The sequence below is a fragment of the Mastigoproctus giganteus genome, chromosome 1 (genome assembly GCF_048544385.1).
Source record: "Mastigoproctus giganteus isolate SK-2022 chromosome 1, ASM4854438v1, whole genome shotgun sequence".
Classification (NCBI taxonomy): Eukaryota; Metazoa; Arthropoda; class Arachnida; order Uropygi; family Thelyphonidae; genus Mastigoproctus; species Mastigoproctus giganteus.
Window position 1 is genome coordinate 52,257,108 of NC_143575.1, and position 27,235 is coordinate 52,284,342.

The 27,235-nt window shown below is 35.2% G+C and overlaps 1 protein-coding gene across 4 annotated transcripts in view; it reads left to right on the forward strand.

Annotated features, from left to right (window-relative positions):
• Positions 1 to 27,235, forward strand: part of hiw (MYC binding protein highwire) — a 1,043,263-nt gene that overhangs the window by 43,217 nt on the left and 972,811 nt on the right. For all 4 annotated transcript variants that reach the window (XM_090372846.1, XM_090372865.1, XM_090372875.1 and 1 more), the window contains exons 2-4: positions 9,935 to 9,998; positions 15,466 to 15,687; positions 26,567 to 26,720. In XM_090372846.1, coding sequence (XP_090228972.1) covers positions 9,935 to 9,998; positions 15,466 to 15,687; positions 26,567 to 26,720 — 440 coding nt within the window. The remainder of the gene's footprint in view (positions 1 to 9,934; positions 9,999 to 15,465; positions 15,688 to 26,566; positions 26,721 to 27,235) is intronic.

Here is a 27,235-nt window from a genome sequence, read left to right on the forward strand (position 1 = left end):
AAGACTGCTGCACAAATTGGAGCAGTGTGGCATTGGAGGCAAATTGCTGCTATGGATAAAGGGGTGGTTGAGGGGAAGAAGACAGAGTGGTAATCAATGGACACTGCTCACTGTGGACTGATGTTATTAGTGGAGGCCCTCAGGGTTCAGTGTTGGGTCCATTATTGTTTTCTGTATTTATAAATGATATTGATGATGGTATATCAAGCTTAATGTCCAAGTTTGCAGACGATACAAAGGTTGGCAGGGTTGTTAAGGACACTACTGATGCTATGCTGCTGCAACAGGATCTGGAAAGATTGAGCAGATGGGCTGAGATGTGGCAAATGAAGTTTAACATTGGCAAATGTAAAGTACTACGTATGGGGAAACAGCAACCCCAGAGCAACATATCAACTCTGTGGCACTACGCTGACAGTGGTAGAGAGTGAAAAGGACCTGGGGGTAATTGTGCAGGCAGATATGAAGTTCTCTGAGCAGTGCAGACGGCCTGCAAGAGTATCCCATGGTGTGTTGTCAATGATATACAGGAATTTTTCTAGCAGGGATAAGGAGGTGATTATTCCCTTGTATAAGGCAATGGTCAGGCCACACCTTGAGTACTGTATACAGGTCTGGAGGCCTCATTTCAAGATGGATGTAGAGCTGCTCTGCTGGAATGATACAGAGAAGGGCAATAAGATTAGTGAATGGAACAAAGGGTTACTCTTACGAAGAAAGGCTTAAGTTTTGCAAATTACAGTGTCTGGAGATTAGGCACCGGCGAGGTGATCTAATAGAGGTGTATAAAGCCTTGAATGGTTTGAGCATGCTCAATGCTGATGGGATTCTTCCTCTTGCTCAGAATAATCACCTGAGAGGGCATAAATTCAAATTGAGGAAAGACAGATGTAGGATAGATGTGTGGAAATTTGCCTTTAGCCAGTGGGTAGTTGGTTTGTGGAACAGACTTCCATCCCTTGTTATGGAAGTTGATAGCCGAAATATATTTATGGCTCAGCTGGAGGAATTTCGAACAAACGGAGGGGTGAAATGGAATTTTTTTTTTTTTTTTTTTTTTTTTTTTTTGGCAGATGCTGCATAAGCTTGCTTTCTTGCATCATATGCCTCTACTAATTCTAATGCTACTGTAGTTTGGATAAAATGATCAAAAGTGTTTTATGGAAATATGGGCTAATTATGCTATAAAAGTTATGGCAAATGCACCTAAGTGCACTAAGCAGCAGCAAAGGATACAAAAGTATATATTTAAAGGTTGAAGTATAAAGCAAGAGAAAAAGAGCCAACAGATGGATGTGTAAAGAACATATGATACCAAAACTAGTAGGAAAAGGATAGCATGAAGAAGTATTAAAGGCTGATGATAGGGAAAGAATGTGAAAAAACCTAATTGATACAACAAATTATAAGAAATTAAAGGCTGAATTAACAAGCCAATTAGAAGGAAAGAAGCTATAAGGGAAAAATGATTAATTAATTGCAAAGAAATAGCAAGCATCAAATAGAAGGTGGGAAAAATAATTTGATGTTATGAAAACCTAAATATAAGGGAAAGAAAAATAAAAGTTTAAATATTTGATGCATGCTATAAAATAATTGATATATTATGCAGGTATTTCATCGGGGAACTACACCTAATCATGTATCAATAAACTGCATTTCTATGGTTACGTATAGTTATGGGAAAAAAATATTAAAAGGAAAGTCTAAATAGAGTGCATGAAGAAAAAGAAAAAAATTTACTGAAAGGGAGGATGAAAGCAGTAAAATCTTCCATAAAAATAGGTAATGGTAGTATTCACAATAAAATTAAGGTAATTACATATGAAATAAGATAAAAATAAATAAATCAATGTGTGCTATAAATTGGTGCAGTATTAAATCAATATAATATATTGATTTAATACTGCACCGATTTGTATAGCAATTTTTTATGTGCAACAGTATCAAAAGCTTTCCTGAAATCCAAGTATATGAAATCAAAATTATTTTTTGTATCCAGTTCCATTGTTACTGCATTGTAGTATCCAATCAGATTAGTCAGTCAAGATTGTCCCTTAACAAATCCATGCTGCCACTGCAGTATAACTGCTTTCCTCTCTAGATGGTCATGCATTTCTTTTTAACCAGTGATTGTTATTTTCCGCCGAACAGAAGTCAAGCCAACAGGTCTGTAATTACTCATTGTCTCCCTCTGATCCCCCTTTGTGAATTGGGGATACATCCACATATTTCCAGTCCTTATGGACCTCTCCTGAATCTAAGGACTCATAATTATGGCTAAAGGTGTGCTTACCTCTTTTGTTGTCTCCCTTGTTATAATTGGATAGATCCCATTCACATTAGGGGCCTTTTTTGCGATTATCTTCAACAATTTTTCTTTCACTTTCTTTTCAATTACCACAAAATAATTTTGTTCCCTGTTAGAATTTGATTTACATCTGACACCCATCCCTATAAAACTCCTCATGTGTGAATGTTGATGGTAAATAGCTATTAAATTTGTCGGCAATCTGAGTAGGGTCATCAACAGTTAAACTATCAATATCAAATGGACCAATGTGAGTCAACCCCTTCCTTCTACTGTTAATATAAATAAAGAAGTTTTTGCTACTTTTCTGTACATTCTTTGCCAGAGACTTCTCGTAATCTGCCTTAGCTTTCTAACCTCCTTTGTAACTTGATTACAGACTAATTTATATCTGTTATAGGCCTATCACTTGATACTTTATATACATCCCATGTATTTTTTCCTCTGGCATGAATCTCATAAGCCTTGAACTGTATCTCTTAAATGACATAAAAAGCCTAGTTTATTCTATGATTACTTCTCTGAATGCTTCCCATTTAGAATTTGTTGTTGGTAACATCATCAGTTGGTCCCACAGATTAGAATTTTAAAAACTGTCTGAGACTACTGTTTAAAAAAAAAAATCTTTATATTTCAGCATGACCACCAGGTCAGTGGAGTTTACAGTAAATCACAAATACAATCATTTGTCATATTATGTCATGGACTTGAACCACGGTCCACTCAAAGAGTGTGTGCTATTGCTCTCTTGCTCCTGACATAGCTGAGTGTCTTTCCCTTTGGCAGTAGTTTCATCTTTAAGTAACTCTTCCATAAATACACTGTGATCACTGCCACTTAATAGTTATTTTATCTGCAGATTTGTAATTTACGAAGAGTCATGCTACTGCTGATAATTTTATCAAGTATTGCTTTCTCTTGTTGCATTTCTAACATGTTTGTATAGGAAATAGTCACTCAATAAATCAAGTCATACTACTGTGTAAGTGACCAACCCAAAAATTTCATTCAATATCTAGAAAGTTAAAATCCCCCATTATAAGACATTCTGATTTACAACTGTACCATCAGTATCAGTTGTGATACTGATGGTACAGTTAATAACTCAAATATAACCAGTAATATTATAAAATATAATAAGCTCAAGCAGTTATGTCACAGGATCCTGTATGAATGAAATGCTTGGTTCAGTGGATGTTGTCCATTGTTTCCGAAGTCCATTAAATTGAGATCCATTAAAGCAGGTGTTTACTATGGCTCATTTAATCCACTTGTTAAGCATATTTGCAAATGCATAAAACATGCCCATCTGTCCACATGTGACAGTTTGGCTTCTGGTGGGTGGATAAAAAAAGAAAGATGAGAGTTCTTGTTTATCTTTGGCAAGTTATTTATTGTAAACTCCTCTAACACCAGGTTAGAGGAGTTTACAATAAATCACAAATACAATTGTTAATTGTATTTATCAGTCATGAGCTTTAACTGTGGTCCACTCAAAGAGTGTGTACTATTCTCACTCGTGACCACTCTGCTAAGTCAAGCCTATATATTGGCTATTTTTAAAACATTTATCAAGCCATTCCAAAGTGTTTTGGATCAGGTTCCAAGCGATTATTAGTGTGTTCAAGTAATTCCAAGTGATCTATATACAAATATAGTTTAACTATATAGTGCACTTGCAAAGTAAATAGTTTTTTTTTTTTAGTTTTAAATTTTTTTTTTTCGTTATTTAGTTCTATAGTATAGGTCTTTTGCACAAGGGTAGACTGAGATCAGAAAGGAAATTCACCTTTCTGTTTCTTGCTAATAGTACTAACCAAACTAACTCATCCACTCGATTATCTTGTGGATATGCCTGCCTTCTCCTGGTGAACTGGTAACCTGGAAGAAAGTAATCTTTCCAGGGCCAAAAAAGGAGCAAAACTATATCCTCAACCTGCAGAATCTAATGATCCTATCATGACTTGTAATGAGATAGACTCATGCAGTGTTAAATGCCAAAAAGAAAACCCTGACATTTCTAAAACAAGAAGACTCCATTGCATCTTGTATGTCATTCTAAGGCTAGGTTGTACAAGGGAAACCTATGAGACTACCTGGTAAGTCTTATAGGATTCCCTTGTACAACCAAGCATCTCAGATCTAGTGATTTATCATTTAGGTTTCAAACAAATGTCAATTAGAACAACCCCAAGAAAGCACTTCTTTTGGAGGGAATATCTATTTATGTTTCCCCTTGTGCTACTCTAAATACTTCTCTAGAGGCATGATAGCTGAGTGGTTCATAAACCTATCAGAAGTATAACTGACGAATACAAGCCCATAGAATTGTGCACGAAAAGCACATTTACTAAACAAAACAGTGTTCTTATTTTGACATGGAAATGTGATAATATTTGATACCCCAAACCTCCAACATCCATCAAAGTAGGGCATCTCAGCTGTCAAATTCTGCCACTCTGAATATCTGCAGAGGTTTAGCTATTTGTGCTGCTTTTGGTTCATATGTGAATATTCACATGGATTGTAAAGCATCTCAATGCAAATATTCAGATTGCAGTGGAACAAACACTGCCTACTCCAGAGAATGGAGGGGTGAAATGGGAGGGTTTTTTTTTTAGGTTGATGCTGCATAAGCTTGCTTCCTTGCATTGTATGCCTCTACTAATGCTAATTGTTCTCTCTCTCTCATAGGCATTGTTTAGTCCACTGCAATTTGGACATTCACATTCAATCTAACACCAATCCTGTTTTCACTCAAGTAACTCAGTGGTCAGCCTCAATGATTACCACTGTGCAAAGAACAACAATTGCTACCAAAGTAGAAGTAACCTTTCCCACAAACAGATTAATGTATATAACCTTACCTAGTAAAACACTTAAGACAGATGAGGCTGTTAACACACCAATTGCTGTCCTACCTACTGCTGCATCTTATTCAAAGTCTTCAGAAAGCACTATTTCTAATGATACTGTTCAAAATGACTCAGCAAGCATGGAAATTGAAGAAAAATTTCACAAGGATGACATAGTTCTTGGCCTCTTTACAGAGGAAGAGTTGGACATAGGAAAACCATACTTCCTTTAAAAAAAAATCTGATCATCATAATTATCAGAAACATTCGCACCTAAAGGAAACTAGTTTCCTATAGGTGACATTAAGGATCTCCTTGTCCAGTATAATGCAGTTGCTTTTGTCTATGGGAAACTAACTTAACACTGCCTGTTATTATATTTCTTAAACACTATATTATCTATAGAAAATATTGTATCTTTCATGTGACCATTTCGGCCCATGGAGGAGTTGCAGTTCTATTCAGCTCCCATGTCTCTTTTTTGACTAGTAATAACATAAACAAATCTAGAAGCTGTTGCTGCTCAAATATCTCATTGTTTCTCTCATACCATTGTCTCCTTGTGCCTTTCTCCTAGCCAAAACATCTCTTACAATGACCTTGAAAGTTTTGTATCTCAGCTCTTCATTATGGGAGATTTTAATGCACATCATTCTCTGTGAGGTGATGAGATACTTGAGAAATGGGGACAACATTTAGAAAAGTTCCTTGATGAGCAGCTTTGTCGAGAAACTTTCATTAAATATCCAGTATTTAGTATTGTGTCAAATAGATACTACAAAATACAGTACTCGATTACCCACTTATTTTCACTTGCCTTCTGGATTGATTTCAGCAGTTGGCCTCTCCTCATATTCACCAGCTCTTTTCATACTGTTTGAGTAATCTGTTCATGATAATCTATTGGGTAGTGATCACTACCCAGTAGTAGTCTGTCAAGTACATGCAAATTTACAACCTGCCCTAATTATACAGTCAGTTAGTACTTTGTAAAAACTAGAATTGAAGTATAGAAGAAATATAGGTAGCTAACAATCCTGAACAAATCAATTGTATCAGATGCATCAGTTAATGCTGTTGTCACTTATATAACAAAATGAATATTGAAAGTCACAAAAATAGCAATTCCAAGAATGTTCAGAAGTTATTAAATGGTGACATCCTTAATGTTGCCATTTAATTCTCAAAGGAGGATTGAAGGGTGACACTAGTAATTACAGACCAGTTAGTTTAACTTCTGTTCCAGGGAAAATAATGAAGTCACTGGTTAAAGATGCATTGCAGGGTCATCTAGACAAGACTGTAGCAATAATTCAGCATGGGTTTGTTAAGGGAAAGTCTTGTCTGACAAATTTGATTGGATATTATGATGTAGTTACAAAGGGAACTGGATGCAAAAAATAATTTTGATATCATATACTTGGATTTCAGGAAAGCTTTTGACACTGTTGCGCATGGAAGACTATTGTACAAATTGGAGCAGAATGGTATTAAGGGTAAGTTGCTACAATGGATAAAAGGATGGTTAAGTGGGAGAAGACAGAGGGTGGTAATCAATGGGTGCTGCTCTTCTTGGACTAATGTTATTAGTGGGGTCCCACAGGGTTCGGTGTTAGGTCCACTGTTGTTTTGTATATTTATCAATGATATTGATGAAGGTATATCAGGCTTAGTGTTGAAGTTTGCAGATGATACAAAGGTTGGCAGGGTTGTTAATGACAGTAATGGCAGTGTGCTACTGCAACTATGAAAATTTGTGAAGATGAGCTGAGAAGTGGCAACTAAAGTTTAACATTGACAAATGCAAAATACTGCATATGAGTAGAAGTAACCCCAGAGGAACGTACCAACTGTGTTGTACTACACTTAGGGTGGTAGAAAATGAAAAAGACCTGGGAGTAATTGTTCAGTCAGATATGAAATTTTCTGAACAATGCAGACAAGCTGCAAGAGCAGGTCATGGGGGTTTATCAATGATATACAGGAATTTTGCTAGCAGGGAAAAGTAGGTGATTGTCCCTCTGTATAAGGCAATGGTCAGGCCACGCCTTGAATACTGCGTACAGGTCTGGAGGCCTCATTTTAGGAATGATGTAGATTTGCTTGAGCGTGTGCAGAGAAGGGCATCAAGATTGGTGAGGGGAATGAAGGGATCCTCTTACCAAGAGAGGCCTAAGTTGTGCAAATTGCAGCGGCTGGAGACTAGGCACCTGCACGGTGATCTGATTGAAGTGTGTAAGGCCTTGAATGGGTTGAGCATGCTGAATTCTGATGGTATTCTTCCACTTGTTCAGATTAAAAACCTAAGGGGGCATAAATTCAAATTGAGCAAAGACAGCTGTAGAATAGATGTGCTGAAATTTGCCTTTAGCCAGCAGGTGGTTAATTGCTGGAACAAACTTCCCTCTGTTGGTGTGGAAGTTGATAGGTTAAATAAATTTAAGGAGGAACTGGAAAAACATTTAGAGGGAATGGTTGTGTGAATTTTTTTTTTCTTTTGGCTAATGCTACATAAGCTCATACGCTTGCTTTCTTGCATCACATGCGACGATTACTATTATTATTGCTATGTCACCATGTGGGCAAAAATTTGGTGTGACAATGAATTCAACAAAATCAAATGAGAAAAAAAGATAAAGCCTGCAATAACTTCTGCAAGCATCCTGCTGCTGCAAGTCTGGTGCAATTAAGAACCAGAGCTAATACCGGATGCATACAGTGAATAACTAAAAGTGATTCATGGAGATGTCTTCATTTCTGCTGTTACTAGGTCTAATAAAATGCAAACTATCTGGAAAAATATGTATTGGTAAACTATCCATACTGAATGTTATTGGACCTGTTTCATTCCCTTGATTTTGGGAATGCATTGATTGTGCTGCACCTGGGCCCCTGATCTAGCAGGCCCCAGTCGAGGGAGTCATCAAAGTCTCAACATAAATAAACTAGGCCCCTTAACCCCTTTTGCATCCAAGCCTCCAAGTAGCTTTGCACGGCTCTGCCATGCCCTTGTGGCATAGCTGATTCTCACAGAGAGTATATTGGTCAAGCCTCTCATAATCTCATACTCATCGGCTTTTCCAGTAATTAAATTTCTCTACATAAAAAAAAATGACCCTAAATTTTGGCACCCATCTCCCATCATCCTTACTACTAGCTCTACGCACTAGTCAATACATCTTGTTCTGGACAGTTCAAGACCTAGTGCTTCTGGATCTGACAGGGTTCATTACCCTTTATCAAAAGTGTTCAGTGAAGAGTCACTTCAAGTTTTACTCTTCTTGCTTTCTGTTTCTGGATATCTGGCATCATGCACATATTATATCATTATCAAAACTTGCAAAGACTTGATGAATCCATTTCACTATTGAACCATTGTCCTCACCAGCTGTTTGTAAAAAATAATGAAAAAAAAAAGTGGGTTAGCCCTTCACAATGTGGCTTTCATTCTGATGGATTAACTTTAGACCTCTTAATTTAACAAGAAACACTCAGCAAATACTTGGTTATTAGATCTAATCAGTATAATTGAATCATAATAATAGAGAATTATTGGTAGATAATGAAACGTTTGTAATCTAATAATAAATTTGTAATATGATATGCCTTTATAATATTAATATACATAATTGAAAAATATTATATATAATATATTTATTTTAAACAAGCAATTCTAGGCAAATGCCTGAGCTTGATGTGACTAAATTTATAAATGTTGGATCCTGTGGCTGGGTCCTTGTTATCAGTGTGATAAGCCAAACACCTCACAAATTTCTGAAATGTCTTTTAGGGGATATTGGCACCCTCTTTGGGAACCATTGCCTTAGATCAGTGGTTTTCAACCGGAGTGCCACAGCACCTTAGGGTGTCACAACAACATTCCAGGGGTATCATGTAATTTGGGTTTAAGTTACTTAAACTTTATTTTTTAAATTTATATGTTTATTTCATTATAAAAAGGTGTACAGTATCTTTTTAACTTTGTGGTAATGTATAATTGATGTTTACTTAGTATCTCTATATAAAGAATAAAATTATTATATACTATATATATATATATAATTTGTATTATGAAATATAATTTTTAATATTATATTATTGTAATAACTATCATATAACATATATATATATATATATTTTTTTTTTTAATTTTTATTTATTATTTTTTTAATATATATATAATTGGATCTAACAGGCAGAAAATTGAGTAGGGGTTCCGCAAAATAAAATAAATTACTTAGGGGTGCCGTTATTAAAAAAAGGTTGAAAACCACTGCCTTAGATCATAATTAAAATATTCTTTTTCTCTTGGACAGTAGATATATTTTTAGTTCTTTGTTTCTTGAAATTTCTGATTGTGCACAGTTTTTTTTTAAAAATTAAACTCCATTTTTGAAGTACTTTTTTAATATGATATATAAAAAATTTAATCTTCTAGTAAATAGTTGCCATTATTTGATGATGTATGGAGATTAATTCTTGTTAAAACCTGTTCACTACCAAGGGCATATCACACCAGGAAATGTGGCATGATTTAATGAATAAACATTGTATGCTGAATGTTTGTGTATATCAGTAGCTGTTTTCTCGAACCCATTTTGTTAGTTCCTGATCAGGTGGCTTTTGCTCAGATGAGAAGTAATTTTTCCACTGTTCAACATCAATCTTTTCCCTAAGCATTAACTGAATGTTGTTTCATTAATTTAAAATTTTCAAAATACAGACAAACAGATCTCTTACTGAATATGTTTGATTGCTTTCTTTTCAGAAAGAAACTTGACAAAAAGACAAAAAAGAAAAAGGCTAAAATGAAGGACAAAAGGAGATATAAGGTTGGTGTATGTGCTTGTGATGTAACAATATTGAGTTAAATTAATTGAAAGCTACTGTTTTCTGTATTAATTTTGCTTGATTAATAATTTTATGTGATCAGAGAAAGCCATTATTAATAGGCATTAATCATAATAAAACAGCACTTCATTGCATGGGAGTAAAGCATATACTTAATAACTGCCTGTGCTATAAGAATGAAAATATATGTATTTAATAAACTATATAAATGAGAGCTTACATATGCTCAATTTTTCCTACGTTCTATTAATGTTTTAGAAATAAACAAGGAGTTACCTTTTTATTCAGTCTCCTTATGCGAATAAATTACGAAATGATACGTTCAAACAATATTGCATAATTTAAAACTCATAATGTGTTCCTCACTATTGGCACACAGGCAGTCCAGCACCCCAAGATCACAGTGGTGAACCCCAATCGACCCCAGAAATATCAACCCCCCCCCCTGCAACCATTAGTGAAGGAAGACATTTTGTCATAAACGCAAATTTGAAATACGAATGAAATACAGTAAACCCCTGCTATTTGCGGTATCTGTATTCGCGGTTTCGCGTATTCGTGATCGCCGATTTAATATAAAATGAAACCTAAAAAAATGTGAATTTTAAAGCGCCGTGAATATTTTCCGCCATAAAAAAACATGGGTGCGGCTAGAATTCTTTCCCAGTCAAAACAGCGCTCAGTGGGTGGGGGGGGAGAGGGGTGACAAAATCGCGAGTGTGGCTGTTCCTTGCTAATCCTTGTTCAGTATGTGTTATACGCTTGTCATGGAAGGTTTCGTCGTTTGCTTTTAATTTATATGCTTATAAATTGAATAAATTTATCAATTTATAAATTGATATGCTTACAAAAATGATAAATCTACCATTTTGCAGTGTAAAACAGACTTTTTCGAGCGTGTTAACGGAAGAAAGTGACTTTATTGTGGACAAGTTCTTTCTAACCCGTACGAAAATATGGCTACGAATAACAAGGGAAATGTGAAAAGATCAAAGAAGGTGATGACATTAGCAAATAAAATTGAGTTATTAGACAAAATTTCTAATGGTGAAAGTGTCTCCTCAGTGGCAAAACATTATAAAATCAATGAGTCAACGGTACGATCAATCAAAAAATCAGAAGAAAAAATCCGCTGTAGTGTCCGTGAAAACGCTCTAATTGCTTCAAAAATTTGCTCTGTAACTCGTGATGTTAAATTAGAAAAAATGGAAAAAGCTTTAAATCTGTGGAGAGAAGACGGAACTCAAAATAAAATTCCGTTAAGTTCACTCATTATTCGTGAAAAGGCAAAACTCCTTTATCAACACTTTAGCGAAACTGGTGATAGCACTGGCGGGATAAGTTTTTTTTTTTTTTTTTTTTTTTTTTTACTTGCAAAGACGCTGGTCTGAAAGATTTGTTTGAAATTTCTAATAAAGATTACATTTAATATTAAATTGTTACTTATTTTCATTTCGATGCCATATGCTTGCATTTCACTATGTACATAGTCATATTATGAAGGTACATCTAATACATACATAGACAAAATTTTAGACTAGTTTTTCTTATATATTTCATACTTTTGGAATGGAACCTCTTTTTTACTATGGGAGCCATAACTCAGTATTCGCGTTTTCGTTATTCGCTACATTTCTCAGGAACGTAACCCCCGCAAATAGTGGCGGTTTACTGTACCATTAAAATTAGATAAAAGTACGATAAAACAATGAATTTAAAATCCACTAAAATTTTCTCCCTTAAGTGGGCCAAAACTTTTCAACAAGTGTCATGTTCACGGGGTGGAATGAAACTAATGAAACATGCGTGTTTGAAATCTTATGAATAGGAGATTAGTCTTTTTTGTACACATGCGTTCGAATGGCCACAAATCAGATATGAGAAATGGATGACGAATGTTAATAGTGTTTTTTTTTTTTTTGTAATTTCATTTCTAAAGTTTATGGAAGATACCTCGACGACATTCTCATTATAACAGATTATGACACTACAAACGAAGTTTTGCAAACTTTTAATAATATGCATATTAGGTTAAAATTTACACTGGAGAAAGAACAAGAAACAAAGTCCATAAAATTTTTAAACTTTACACTTAAGAGGGAGGGCAAAAATATTAATTTCAGTATTTATCGTAAGCCTGTGAATATGGGGATGTTCCTACACTATAGTAGCTACCAACCATACTCATATAAAAGGTCAATCATGTTAAACCAGTTCTTAAATGCATTCAAATACTCTTCCACACAACTTGCCCTACAGATAGAAATAGAAGAACTGATGAATAGGTTCCTAAATAGTGGATACCCTATTACCTCTATCAATAGCATTAAATTAGAAGCTAGAGACAAAATAATCAATAACATAATGACAGGATTAATAAAAAATATTTTATTTCAATGCTGTATGTTGAACACTGGTATAGACAAATTAATAACCTTTTTAGAGGTACAGAAATGAAAATTGTAGCAAAACCAGGCCGTAAATTATATGCAACACTAAAAAATCACACGGTACTATCGACTTCTGAACAAACACATGATCTCATCTACCACATTTCATTTAAGGATTGTGATTCTTCTTACGTTGGATCTACCAGATGTATTTTAAACTCAAGGGTTAAGCAACATGAAGCATCAGTCCATGCGTAATGTGTGAGTGCATCGGAACTAGCATTCCATGCGATAAATGAAAACCACACATTCCTGTTTAATGAAGCCAAAATTTTAACTATTCAACATAATTATACTAAGTTATTGATTGCCGAAACTTTAGAAATAAAATTACAAAAAAATTCTATTAACATTCGTTGTCCATTTCTTATATCTGATTTGTGGTCATTCAAATGCATGCATACCAAAGACTAATCATGTATTTATAAGATTCCAAACACACACGTTTTGTTAGTTTCATTCCACCCTGTGAACATGACACTTGTCAAAGTTTTGGTCCGCTTAAAGGAGGAAATTTTAGTGGATTTTAAATTCATTGTTTTATCGTACTTTTATCTCATTTTAATAGTATTTCATTCGTATTTAAAATTCGCATTTGTGACAAAATGTCTTCCTTCACTAAAGGTTGCATGAGGGATTTGATATTTCTGGGGTCAGGTATCCCCGGAGCAATATGGCCTTAGTTGCTAATGCTCCTAAAAACCAAATAACAACAACTGTGATTCTGGTGTGTTGGACTGCCCGTGTGTCAATAGTGAGGAACACATTATGAATTTTATATTATTTTAAATTATGTAATATTGTTTTAAAGTATCATTTCGTAATTTATTTGCATAAGGAGAATTGGTAAAGAAGAAATCCTACTGACTGAATAAAAGGTAACTCCTTTTTTATTTCTAAAATATTAATAAACTATATGTGACATGCCCCTACCATTGGGGACTTTATCAGTAGAAGTTTACACCGTTTTCAGTTAGATTATTATAATTTTAATTATTATAATTGTTATAATTCTTTCGTCTTCTTAACCTCCAACCCAAGAACGGTACTATGTACTATAGATTCTTACCTCTCGTGTTTGTGGTTATCGTAAAAAAAGAAAAAAAAGTGACTAGTGTGCATTGTCATGAAAAAGCAGCACACCTCTGGAAAGTTTTGCATGGCATTTTTCCTTTATGACATCCCTTAGGTGTTGTACAGTAGGGATGCATATGTCTCTCCAGTGTTTGTCTGCTTGTGTTCCAAGTAGTGAATGTACGAAATTCCTTCAGCATCCCAAAAAATGGTGGTCACTATCTTGCCAGCTGAAGGTTGTCTCTGAAATTTTTTGGGTGGTTAGAACCCTTGTGCTTCCATTGCATTGATTCTTGCTTGGTCTTAGGATACCAATAATGAATCCATGTTTTGTCACATGTGACAATTCTGGAGATGGAAGTTTCAGGATCCCTTCCATAAAGCTCTAAATTCTCCTCACAATGCATACTCTGAATTGCTTCTGCAGAGGGTGCAGAAATCTGGAAACCCATTTTACACTGACCTTAGTCATCCTCAAATATTCATGGAGGATGATTATAACTGTCCCCTCAGATATGTAATATTCCCTAGAGATTTGGGACACCTGTAAAAATGTTCAGCACAAGGGTTTCCACAGCTTGGCACGTTTCTGGAGTAGTTACTGTCACAGGCCTTTCTGGACATGAATCACCTTTGATGGACTCTCTACCCCACTTGAATTATTTTGACACAAAACAATTTTAAAATTCAGATTATCAGAATACTCAGAATTTGAAAATTCAGAGTACTCTGGTAATTTCACCCAGTACTCTGAAGGTTCTTTGTTGCCGTATACAATCACCATGCTTTCATGAATGGTGTTTGGCCCATTTCCTTCTTTGGTGAGAAATGTGATGACTGAATAATGCTCCAATTTCAGCAAATTCATAATTTTATACAGATATCATCCTTCTTTCTGTTACAACAGCACAGCCTGAAAATGTAGTGGGATCAAAATTAGTATGATTTAAGTTGAGATATGTAGGTACATGATAAATTATGAATCATTGAAATATAACTATGGGAAGTACCTTAGGTAAATAATTTATTGAATGCCCCTTTGTATATACTGGCTTCCTTTGCATCATTTAAGTTTTGCAAATTACAGAGTCTGGAGACTAGGCACCGGCGAGGTGATCTGATAGAGGTGTATAAGGCTTTGAATGGTTTGAGCATGCTCAATGCCAATGGGATTCTTCATCTTTCTCAGAATAATCACCTCAGAGGGCATAAATTCAAATTGAGGAAGGACGGATGTCGGATAGATGTGCGGAAATTTGCCTTTGGCCAGCGGGTGGTTGGTTGGTGGAACCGACTTCCATCACTTGTTGTTGAAGTTGATAGCCTAAACAAATTTAAAGCTCAACTGGACAGGTATTTCGAACGAACGGAGGGGTGAAATGGGAGTGGTGTGTTTTTTTTTTTTTTTTTTTTTTTTTTTTTTTTTTGGCTGATGCTGAATAAGCTTGCTTTCTTGCATCATATGCCTCTGCTAATGCTAATGCTAATGCTAATTTACCACTACTGATATTAAATCATATTTAGAATTTTTGAGTGGTTGGAAATTTTTGACATCACATGGCTTGGCTATGAATTAAATCAAATGGTGGACAGTTTGAACACCTTTTACAATCCTTTAGTTCTAGTGGCTGATATTTTGAAAGCAAATAAAGAATAAAGATCCTAATATGGCTTACTTAAGCTCGTTTGATATTACCTTAATTCAACATTATTGAACACATACCTGATTAACAAGGTATATTTGCAGCTATATCTTTATAGGAGGTTTTTGTGATTTTAGATATATAGATATAAAAAATATTTGTGAAGTTGGTATCTATTTCCATCTAATTACAAATAATTATTCATATCAAAATTTAAAGTGATATTCAAGTCTCTACATTTAAGTAAATGTATTTATTTAAAATGTTTTTGTTAATTACAGAATGATAGTTCTGAAGGACCAATACACCAGCCTCCATATTTGGCAATTAAAAGCAACCCTTCGTCATTTGCAGTATTTGCTAGTGTTAGACAATGTGTTCTAGAAAAACAAATGTGTGAAGCAACAAAATTATACTTAGGGACCTTTGGTAGTAGGTTTTCTGATTCAGAGTCTGATGATGATAATGAAAGGACCAAAGATTCAATAATTAAAGTACCAAAGGTATGTACCACTTTGAATGCAGTATATGTAACCCCAGGGGCTCACATCTGGTGAGTATGGGCTTGGCAAACCCAGGGTCCTGAGCTGGATATCACCATTCTTCTCTTTCTTGGTGATTCCTTGCTGCTACTCTCTCTCTTTCTCTCTCTCAGGGTAACTCGGGAATTTGTTTTTGGCTGGCGCAGCATAAGCCTCAGGCTTCCTTGCACCATATGGCTAATAATAATAATAATAATAATAATGTTATTTAATAGTTCAGGCTAACCTTTTTTTTTATAGGTATTGAGAAAATGAATCTAAAATTTAGGTGGTGTGGGATGATACCTTTAAACATCACATTTTTCATAAACTTGCTAATAATCTTTACTAAAATTAACTCCGTGACTGCCATATCAATCAAAAACACCCAAAGGTAGGTGTTTGAATCTTCATGCTTTTTTTTTTTTTTTTGAATAAAAAGCAAGAAATAGTTGAAAATAGTGCAGTGGAAAATAAACAACCAAATCTTCGATGAGGACCAAAGAGGCTTCTACAGGAATCTCGGAGAAGACGGGAAAGAAGGGAACTGACCACCCAAGAAGAAAACGATTGAGGAGTTCTGGGGGGAACACATGGAGCAGGGAAATAAGACATAACAGCCGAGTGCCTTGGATAGAACTAGAATGCAAGAAAATCAAGGACTTACAAAAAATGAGAGGGTGGGAGATCCGGGAAAAAGAAGTAAAACAGACAATCAAGAACTCTCACAACTGGCGAACTCCAGGAATAGATAACGTCCATAACTACTGGTACAAGAAGCTCACTTGCACACATAAGCACCTGGCAGAGTAGTTCACTCGAATGATAAGCCACCCAGAGACAATCCTGAAGTTTCTCACTCAAGGAATCACATATCTGAAGCCTAAAGATGAAGATACAAGAAACCTGGTGAAATATAGGCCAATCACCTGCTCCCAATAATGTACAAGATCCTGACCAGCTGCATAACCAGGAAGATATCAGACCACTTGGAGAGCCAGAGCAAAATGGCCGAACAGCAGAAAGGATGCAAGCAGCTGAGCAAAGGATGCAAGGAGCAATTAACCATAGATGCCACGGTTATTGGAGCAAGCCTACAAGAAGTGCCGCAACATGTACACAGCCTACATTGATTACCGCAAGGTCTTCGACTCCATGCCTCATAGCTGGCTAATAGAGGCGCTGAAGATCTACAAAGTCAATCTGATTGTGACAAACTTCCTATGAGAAACGATGGTGAAATGGAGTACCACCATTAAGGTCGAAAACATCACAACCAGGCCAATCCCCTTCAGGAGAGGAATCTTTCAGGGAATGCCCTAAGCTCATTGTGGTTCTGTCTAGCACTTAACCCGCTATCCACTATGCTCAACAGTAGCAAGTACGAATATAACCTCAAAGAAGGAAGGAAGGAAGAACCTGTACACCCTCACCCACCTGATGTACATGGATGACATCAAGCTCTACGTGGGAACCGAGAAGCACCTCCGGCAACTACTCCAGATCACCGAAGAATTCAGCAATGATATTAGGATGGAATTTGGTCTAGACAAATGCAGGACCCACGGATTGCACCATGGAAAATTAGTCAAACAAAACTACCAGCTGCAGACTGGTAAAGAGATCGAAGCCATGGCAGAGGGAGAGGCCTACAAATACTTGGGGATGATGCAGGTTCAGCAGTTACAGCACAAGGAAATTAAGGCCTGCCTGACCGAAAAATACCATCAGAGGCTCAGAAACCTGCTGAAAGCAAAGCTGAATGGAGGGAACACTGTTAAAGCCATAAACACCTCTGCAGTCCCAGTGCTCACATACTCCTTCAGGGTCATAGATTGGACTAACACCGAACTGGAGGATATCATGAGAAAGACAAAGACGTGATGACCAAGAGCCGCCAACACCATCCGAGATCTGCTGTGGAGAGACTGACAATTGCCCGTGAAGGAGGAGGAATGGGCCTGATAGACCTCATTGAGCAACAGAAGACAGCGATAGTTAATCCGAAGGATTACTTCCAGAAACACACAGCAGCACTTCACTAGGCCATAAGGAAGATAGACAAACGGTTTACCCCTCTCTACCTAAGTGAGGAGGTGCCCCCAAATGAAGCTAGAAAGATGGGCAGAGAAGACACTCCATGGCAGACACTACAATGATCTCCATCAAGATCACAAAGATAAAACTACTTCCAATGCATGGCTCATGAGCAGGATGCTCTTCCCTGAGACTGAAGGATTCGTGCTCGCCATCCAAGACCAGGTAATCAACACCAGAAATTACAGAAAATACATTGCCAAGGAGCCCAGAGTGTCCGATGATACATGTTGACAATGCCATCTGGCCTCAGAAATGATCCAACACATCACCACGGGGTGCACGGTGATCACCCAGACTGAGTACACTCATAGACACGACCAGGTAGCAAGGATAATACATCAGAAACTAGTGAGGAAATACCAGTTGACCAAAGAAAGTGTGCCATACTACAAGTACGAACCACAAGCAGTACTAGAGACCCCAACCCACAAGCTGTACTGGGACCACGCCATAATAATGGATAGGACAATCCTGCACAACAGACTGGACATAACCCTTGTGGACAAGAAGGAAAAGACTACCTATCTGATTGACATAGCGGTACCCAACACTGGCAACCTGCAGAAAACCCATGGGGAAAAAAATCAGGAAGTACACGAACCTAAGACAGGAGATCAAAGAGATGTGGCATGTGGAACAAGTAGTGACCATCCTGATCATTGTGTAAACCACAGGTATGGTGCCAATGACCCTACATAACAGCCTAGCAGCAATAGGTCTCCCAGCAAACACCTACAAGGAACTCCAGAAAGTCACAATTCTGAACACATGTAGGATAGTCAGAGAGTTCCTTGACCAACAGTAACACGAAACATAACAACCACCCTGTGTACATGGTAGCAATACCCGTCACGAGGTGGAACCCCCCAATCAGGGAGAAATAATGAGCAATAATAATAATAATAATGTTATTTAATAGTTCAGGCTAACCTTTTTTAATAGGTATTGAGAAAATGAATCTAAAATTTAGGTGGTGTGGGATGATACCTTTAAGCATCACATTTTTAATAAACTTGCTAATAATCTTTACTAAAATTAACTCCGTGACTGCCATTTCAATCAAAAACACCCAAAGGTAGGTGTTTGAATCTTCATGCTTTTTTTTTTTTTTTTGAATAAAAAGCAAGGAATAGTTGAAAATAGTGGAGTTAAACTTGTACTCTGACACTGTTCTGGAAAATAAGAACAAATAATATATCTTAGCAAATGCAGTCTTGTTATTTAAAAAAATATATATTTTCCAATTACCTCTAGAACTGCCCCCTTTTTCTAATCTCTGACCTGAAGATGATGGTGGTGAGGGTGAATGGGGGATATTAAAAGCATATCTGAAAGTTTCACATAAAATACATATTTTTAAGATTATTTTCTGGCTAAAATTTAATTTTTTAAATGTTATTTATTATTTAAATCATTATTAAAATGACATTTGTGTAGCATTGTGATTTCCAGTTTAGGATCTTATCAGTGCCATGGTTTTAAACAGGAGCTGGTAAGTAGTTGATCACAAGGCATATTTTGATTTTTGTACATAGAAATAAAATAATATAATTATGTGGTGAAGAACACCAGTGCCAGAAATCTTAGTAATTATTTGACTGCTTTAGTTTTTAAGTTTTCTTCAAAATTTATGTACCTCCTTATCTAATGCATTTTTTATAAAAAAATGTATAAGCATATTTTATTTAAAATAAAGGTACACTTGTAAAAAAATTGTGATATATCAATCTCATGACTTCATTTATTTTTAAAATATAGTAGAACCCGGATAAGAAGTTTTTCAAGGGACGGAAGGTTTAGAACTTCTTATGACCTAAGGGTATGAAATATTAACTACACAAATAAAAATGAAAAGATACACATACATAAGTTTAAAGATGATTTTTAAGTACCATTTCAGAATTTATAAATATTTTACTCTGCCTATGGGAAACATTTTTAAACTGAGTATTTCTAATTGCTTAACATTCTGCTCTTGATAAACTCACTACCAAGTTGTAAAAATGAGCTCTTTTGGAGTTTCAACATACTTTACAAGGCTACAATTACAATAAGACAGAGCAACAATCCACTAAGTAATTCAGAACTGTTCACAACCATCAGAACTAAACGTGGTTTACGTATCCAATTATGGATATCGATGAAACAATTGCAATATGTCACTTCCATAATATCAAAATGTTTATACTAAAAAGGTTTTAGCACCGAAAGCCTCAGACTACAGAAAATTCACTAATTGACAATTTGGTGCCAAGCATCATTTTAATTCATAGTAAACCACCAAAGTAGGTGAAATGGCATCGTTACTGTTATTTCTCATATTGTGAATGCCTTCACAACGAGTTACCCCGATATTGAACTACCTCGATTAATCAAAGCTTCGACAATGGATTCTCAAATAGGCAACTCTTCGCCAATGGATTCTCGGCAGATATCATCACCCAGGGGTGGTGATATCAGCCGAGAATAAGTAATATTAGTCTTCTTCATTGGCGAAGTGTTGCTTATTGGAGGTAGTGCAATATCAGTGCAACTTGTTGTGAAGGCATTCACAGTATGAGATACTGTATATCAAAAACAATGCCATTTCACCTATTTCGGTGGACTAAAATGATGGTTGGCACTAACTTGTTCTATTACGAAATGTTTATATTGTTTAATATTTTTTAATGTTAAAAATAAATAATTTCTATATTTAAAAACGTATTAAGTGGCAAAATGTTATTATAATAATACACTGTGTATGCTTTATCATGAACGTTTTAATGCGAGAAACTTTTTACCCGGGAAACTTCTTTCAACATATAGAAATGAAATTGGGACTTAAGAAACCAAACCTAATACAGGGGAAAACTTCTTATGCGAGAATTTCTTATCCAGGTTCTACTGTAGTTGTTATATGAACTACTTTAAAAATGAGATTTGTGGTTATACTGCCATCTACCATGGCATGTACATTTTATGGTTGATGAATAAAAACTTGAAGTTCTTTATCACCTGGAAGTGACTTTGGGTTTGTATCATGTATCCTATTTATGCAATAACATTTTAGTTTTGTAAAGGAAGTTTGTGGATACCCAGTATTGTGCTTTATTATACTGAGGTTTTATTTAAACCACAGCGTATAGATAAGTAGTTAGTTGAATAGATAAATCTCATCATAATAGCAATTTTAACATTTAATAATTTAAAAATGCAAGAAAAATAACAATATGGTTTTACAAACTTGGCTGATGGCTAAAACAAGAATGATTTGGAATTTTTGGTTCAGTTTTTCTGAACAAAGAGAGCTAGTTCTGATTATTGTTGCCGGGTTATTGGTGATCTCACATCTGAAGGCCATTCTTGGGTGCACCCAAGTTGCTCTTTTGTCTATCTGCTGTTGTAATAGATCTGGGGAATGCTGTCATTGTGGAGCCACATGTTGTGTTTTGTTGTAGAGCGATCTATATTGTGTTGGTGTTAAGATGAAGGCTTGGTGGTGGGGAAGTTGGATTGAAAGGGTGCTTGATTCCTTTAGATTAAAATAGTTTCATATAGAGGGGGGAGGGAGGGAGAGAGAGAGAGAGATGCAAATATCCCAGTGGGACTGCTGTCTGGAAGAATGACTTCATCCTCCTCCTTTGTTTGTTAATAACATAAAAAAAAAAAACTAATTTAATTTGTAGTATCCACTCTCCACACAGCAGTCAGGACTCTAATTACTTTGCAACCCTGGATTTGAAGCAAAACTAGCAAAATAGCTAGACTAATCAGGGAATATAATGTGAAAATCTATTTTCAAAGCTATTCACCACCACCGTTTTCAAAACCAGGATATCATTTACTGAAGCAGCTTCTGTCATAAGTGCAACCTTCATCCAGACCTAGAACTGAGACTGAATAGAAATATCATCCTGGTTGCAATATATCCATGTCCAAGTTTGCAGATAGTATTTGTACTTTTACACCTTATACAGCTTATATCTCTTTACCTTTCCATATTCATAGTTACACCTCTAAATATTATACATTTTATTGTTTGCAACTACGGATTTGACACATTATGGCTACAGATACTGCTGTACCATAAAATAAGTACAGGGAATTGTTGGGAAAAAGTTGAGTTGGGATTAAATTAGAAAGTGTCTGCAATTCTGCCCAAACACATTAGTAATGAGTATATGTTGAGAGCCTTGTCAATCAGTTGTGCTCTGGAAAGACTGGGCAAGGTTCATGGGGTAGAATTTTTCTGAGTATGGTCTGTGCTTGTTAACAGGAGTGTTTTTACAGGGATGTGATAAATAGAAGGGGTGCAAGGATATTTGCTGATGCTATTGAGACAGTGTCTGATGATGGATCAGAAAACTGCTATTTTGGGGGAAGACTAATAGGCAAACTATAGTAGTATAATAGGCAGATAGGTTAAGTAGAGTTGTAGGCAGAGGCAAATTTTTGAAAGTGATTCTTGCACAACTTCTATTGGAACATAATATAAAGTTGGAACATGCAGTAGCTTGGAAAGCAGGGTGTTGGGGATTTCAAGATCTTTTGTGAGTCATAATGGAACAAGTAAACACATGGGCTGTGATAGGGTAATTAAAAGTAAGAACAAGTGCTTGCATGTACACTAATGCTAGGAGTGTAGTAAATAAATTGATGAATTTGTAGTATTCATTAAGTTATCAAATGCCAACATTGTAGGGATGTCAGAGACATGGTGTCACCCAGATATAAGGGATGCAGAATTTGAATATGAAGAGTACAATATGTACAGAAAGGACAGACAACTGGAGGGTTGGGGAGGGTTTATGCTTTTAGTTATGAATCATATTAAATCTAATGCAGTGCATCCAGTCAACATGGGTGGTGGCCAGTGTGGTATTGATTCAGTTTGGTGTGACATAAGCACTGGGAAAACAGAAATTAGTAGGAATTTGTTAAAGGCCTAATGACTGTGATGAGTATAACAGATAAATATATAGTGAAATAGAGTGGTGCAGTAAATCAGAATGTGCTATTATGTGGGGATTTTGACTTTCACACTAGCAAGATTTTTTGGATTTATTGTATGACTGTTTTCTACAGCAGCATAACACACTGCTGTAGAAAACAGTCAACAAGAGGTAGCAGTTCCCTTGAGCTGATTATCAGCAGTGATTCTGCATAAATTTAGACTATATAGGTAAAAGATGCATCAAATTTTTTACATCAGAGTGGATGCAGTGCAGTATATCATGGTTGACCACAGGTTTAAATATCAAGGCTACAGGAAAATCTCATTTAATGTAATTTTACTTACTTCAAGTGTGCAGTATTTTAAAGATTTAAAGAGAACTGAATAACAATATAAATGCAGCTGTTTTTGTTCAGTGCTGTTGAATTATTGTAAGCCAAGTTCCCCGTGATAGAAAAGTTCACGACTTCTACTATATGAAAGTCATTTCATCATACATTCCAATGGTATAAATGAACTATAGTGTAACAGTAGAAAGTGAAAATATTATACAGTTTTTCAAGAATAATGATGTCACTGATCTTAAGAGAATAAAACTGTTCACATATGAGTTTTCCCATCTGATTGCTAAATGAAAGCACTTGCAGCCTCATTAGCTCTATGTTAAATTGTTTTATTAATCAATATTTTTTGTTCTTAAATTTTATTATATTGTTATTAATTTTATTTATCTTCACTGATAAAAAATAAAGTTTATCTATACAGTAGACTCTTGATTTTCCGGGATAAATTGTAAAAAAACAAATCTCAGATAATTGATTTCCCGATTAATCCAAAAATACAGAATTCCCCACATACGTAGGAATACGTTCCAGGACTTCTTACTTCATCAAGTTTTACGTAACTGGGGAATGATTAGTAACATATTGTTACTATATTATTATTGACAAATCTGAATTCAGTGCAATACTTGTTAATGTTTGACCAATTTCATACATTCTTATTAGTTTAATTTTCTGATCCAACTTGATCGCTTTCCTTTTCTTGGTAGATTTACTAGTACCGCTGTCACTTATTCTCTTAGTCGGCACCATCATAACGTTCAAAATGAAATTTTCTGTAGAGAACTTCATAAGGTTGGCAAAAACTTACTATTATCACCCCATGTGAGCTCCCATTTTACTAAAGCACATTTCTGGAGGTCACTACCATAAAACAATTTGCACTTTCCGGTTTATTGGGCATTTCTGTTCGTTTGTTTGTTTGTTATTTGGTTTTTAGGAGCATTAGCAACTAAGGCCATATTGCTCTGGGGATATGCGGTGGTCATTCCCTGACCTTTCCGCATCCTCTGTATTTGCTGGTCACGGGCTCGAACTCCGGTCTAATCAAGAAGCGTGTGCTATGCACTGCTGCTCCTGCCCACCTGGCTACGGAGGCGCCCCTTCTGTTCGTGCATCTAATTATAAATGGGTAGTAAACTCGATCTTATTGCATTTGTGAAAATACTGATAGATGGAATTCTGTGGGTTTTTACGTTATTATGGTGAAATGTGTGTCCCCTTCACTGAAATTTCAGTCATATAAAAAAAAACCTTAAATAAATTGTAAGAATCTTCTCTTCTGTCCTATTGTTTTGCTTGTTATTCCGATCTCACTTCTGCAATTTGTGCATATCGGGATTGTCGTTATTGATTGCTTATTATTATTTTTTGTTGTTTTAAATTTTACAATCCTAAAAAAAAAAAAATTGAGCGAAAATACTTGCGTGTCCAATACGATGCTTCCCTTTATTTTTTGCTATGTCGATTTTGAATCTAATAGCTTCCCTTTATTTTTTACAATGTTGCATATGATTTGGTCACCAACATTATAATGGTTCATTAAAGATTTAACAGATGCACTGTTTTCAAACTTTTGAATAATTTCAAGTTTTTGTTTAACTGAAAGCGTAACTCTTTTGCGTTTAACCATTATTTTCGTGGTTTCTAAACAAAAAAAAGAAAAATATATTTACTCTAAAAAAATTTTCGACACCCCTGACAAATAACGAAACAAAATTTCTTTTTGTGGTGTGACGGAACACAGCAATCGAACCGACGCACTAAAACAAACTAAACATTTGGTATATATATATATATATATATATATATATATATATATATATATATATATATATATATATATATATATATATATATATTTTTTTTTTTAGTGGTGGGTGTGAAGACAGTGGGGGTTGCAAGCTAAATAGGCACATTAATATCCCAATGACCACTTATAATGCCGCTTGTCGCTTATTTACGACTTGTGTAACATCTGTTTATACCTACTCTAGTTATTACTTGAATTTTATGATTTTTGGTTGATTTTTTTTTTTTTTTTTTTTTTTTTTTTAATTTGGAGTCTTGAAGTATCCCGGTTAATCTGATCCCAGTAAATCGAGAGTCTGCTATATATATAGCATGTACAGGTGTCAATAACTGCTGCTAACTTAATTGTTTGGATGATTGATATTTTGGATAATTCATGTCCAGATAATTGACATTCCAGTGTATTCCTAACTATAGATTTCAAATATTCACATAACATTTTTCATTGAATTTGTGTTATATATATATATATATATATATATAAAAGACTACTGTGTATATATATATATATATACAGTAATCCCCCCGCTATTTGCGGGGGTTACGCTCCTGAGCAATGTCGCGAATACTGAAAACCCAAATACTGAGTTATGGCTCCCATAGTAATAAAGGGGTTCCGTTCCAAAGTACGAAATATATAAGAAAAACTAGTCTAAAATTTTGTCTATGTATGTATTATATGTACCTTCATAATATGACTATGTACATAGTGAAATGCAAGCATATGGCATCGAAATGAAAATAAGAAACAATTTAATATTAAATGTAATATTTATTAGAAATTTCAAACAAATCTTTAAAACCAGCGCCTTTGCTAGCTAAAAAACTTATCCCGCCAGTGCTATCACCAGTTTCGCTAAAGTATTGATAAAGGAGTTTTGCCTTTTCAGGAATGATGAGTGAACTTAACGGAATTTTATTTTGAGTTCGGTCTTCTATCCACAGATTTAAAGCCTTTTCCATTTTTTCTAATTTAACATCACGAGTTACAGAGCAAATTTTTGAAGCAGTTAGTGCGTTTTCACGGACACTACGGCGGATTTTTTCTTCCGATTTTTTAATTGAACCGTTGACTCATTGATTTTATAATGTTTTGCCACTGAGGAGACACTTTCACCAGTAGAAATTTTGTCTAATAACTCAATTTTATTCGCTAATGTCATCACCGTCTTTGATCTTTCAAATTTCCCTTGTTATTCGTAGCCACTCGAAAAAGTCTATTTTACGCTGCAAAATGGTAGATTTATCACTTTTTTAAGCATATCAATTTATAAATTGATAAATTTATTCAATTTATAAGCATATAAATTAAAAGCAAACGACGAATCCTTCCATGACAAGTGCATAACACATACTGAACAAGGATTAGCGAGAAACATCCATGCTCGCGATTGTCACCCCTCTCCCCCCACCCACTGAGCACTGTTTTGACCGGGAAAGATAATTTTAGCCACACCTATGTTTTTATGGCGGAAAATATTCACGGCGCTTTAAAATTCACATTTTTTTAGGTTTCATTTTATATTAAATCAGTGATCGCGAAACCGCGAATACAGATACCACGAATAGCGGGGGTTTACTGTATATTGTTTTAGTGTAATTTAGCATGGATAAATTGATGAATTTTTTTTGAGATGCACTTATTTTAAACATTTATTTTTGTTTTTCTTAGATAGTAGGTATAGGTTTATGTGGGGTTTTTGAACTGATCAGGGAAAGTCGGAAAAAACATCCAAATCTCTGCACACGAGCATTGCATGCATTACTTGATATGCTACAAGGTCAGCAACCTGAAGGATTGAAGTCAGAGCCTCCTGAAGTGATAGGTAATTTTAATACTAAACAGTATCTGCATATGGTATGAATTTCCTGATGTTTTCCCATTATCAATTCATTTCAAGGAAATGTAGTATATAAAGAGCAGCATTTTTTGTGTATATCTTTCATTAAATAGATTATCAGTGTATGAGTTTTCATGTCACTTAGAAAATTTTTGTGATACCTGCATTTTATAAACAGAAATGGCATGTTACATGCATGCTTCCTAAAATACTTAAAGGATTAAGTGAAGCAAAAGATGTTTTTTTTGCTTAATTTTTCCCATTTTTGTACTAATACTGAAATCCTTCTAGGAGGGAGCATTTATGGTAAGAGAACTTTTTACGTATTTAGCAATTTTCTACCCTCTTCAAGCATTAAATGAACATAACTACAATTGAAAGTTAATTGAAGTTTAGCAGTAATTTAGCTTCTAAGTAAGTGAAGTATTTAAAATTATTAATGTTTTCTGATTTTGTATAGTCTCACATGAGACTTCTTCAGCATATGCAATTTGTCAACA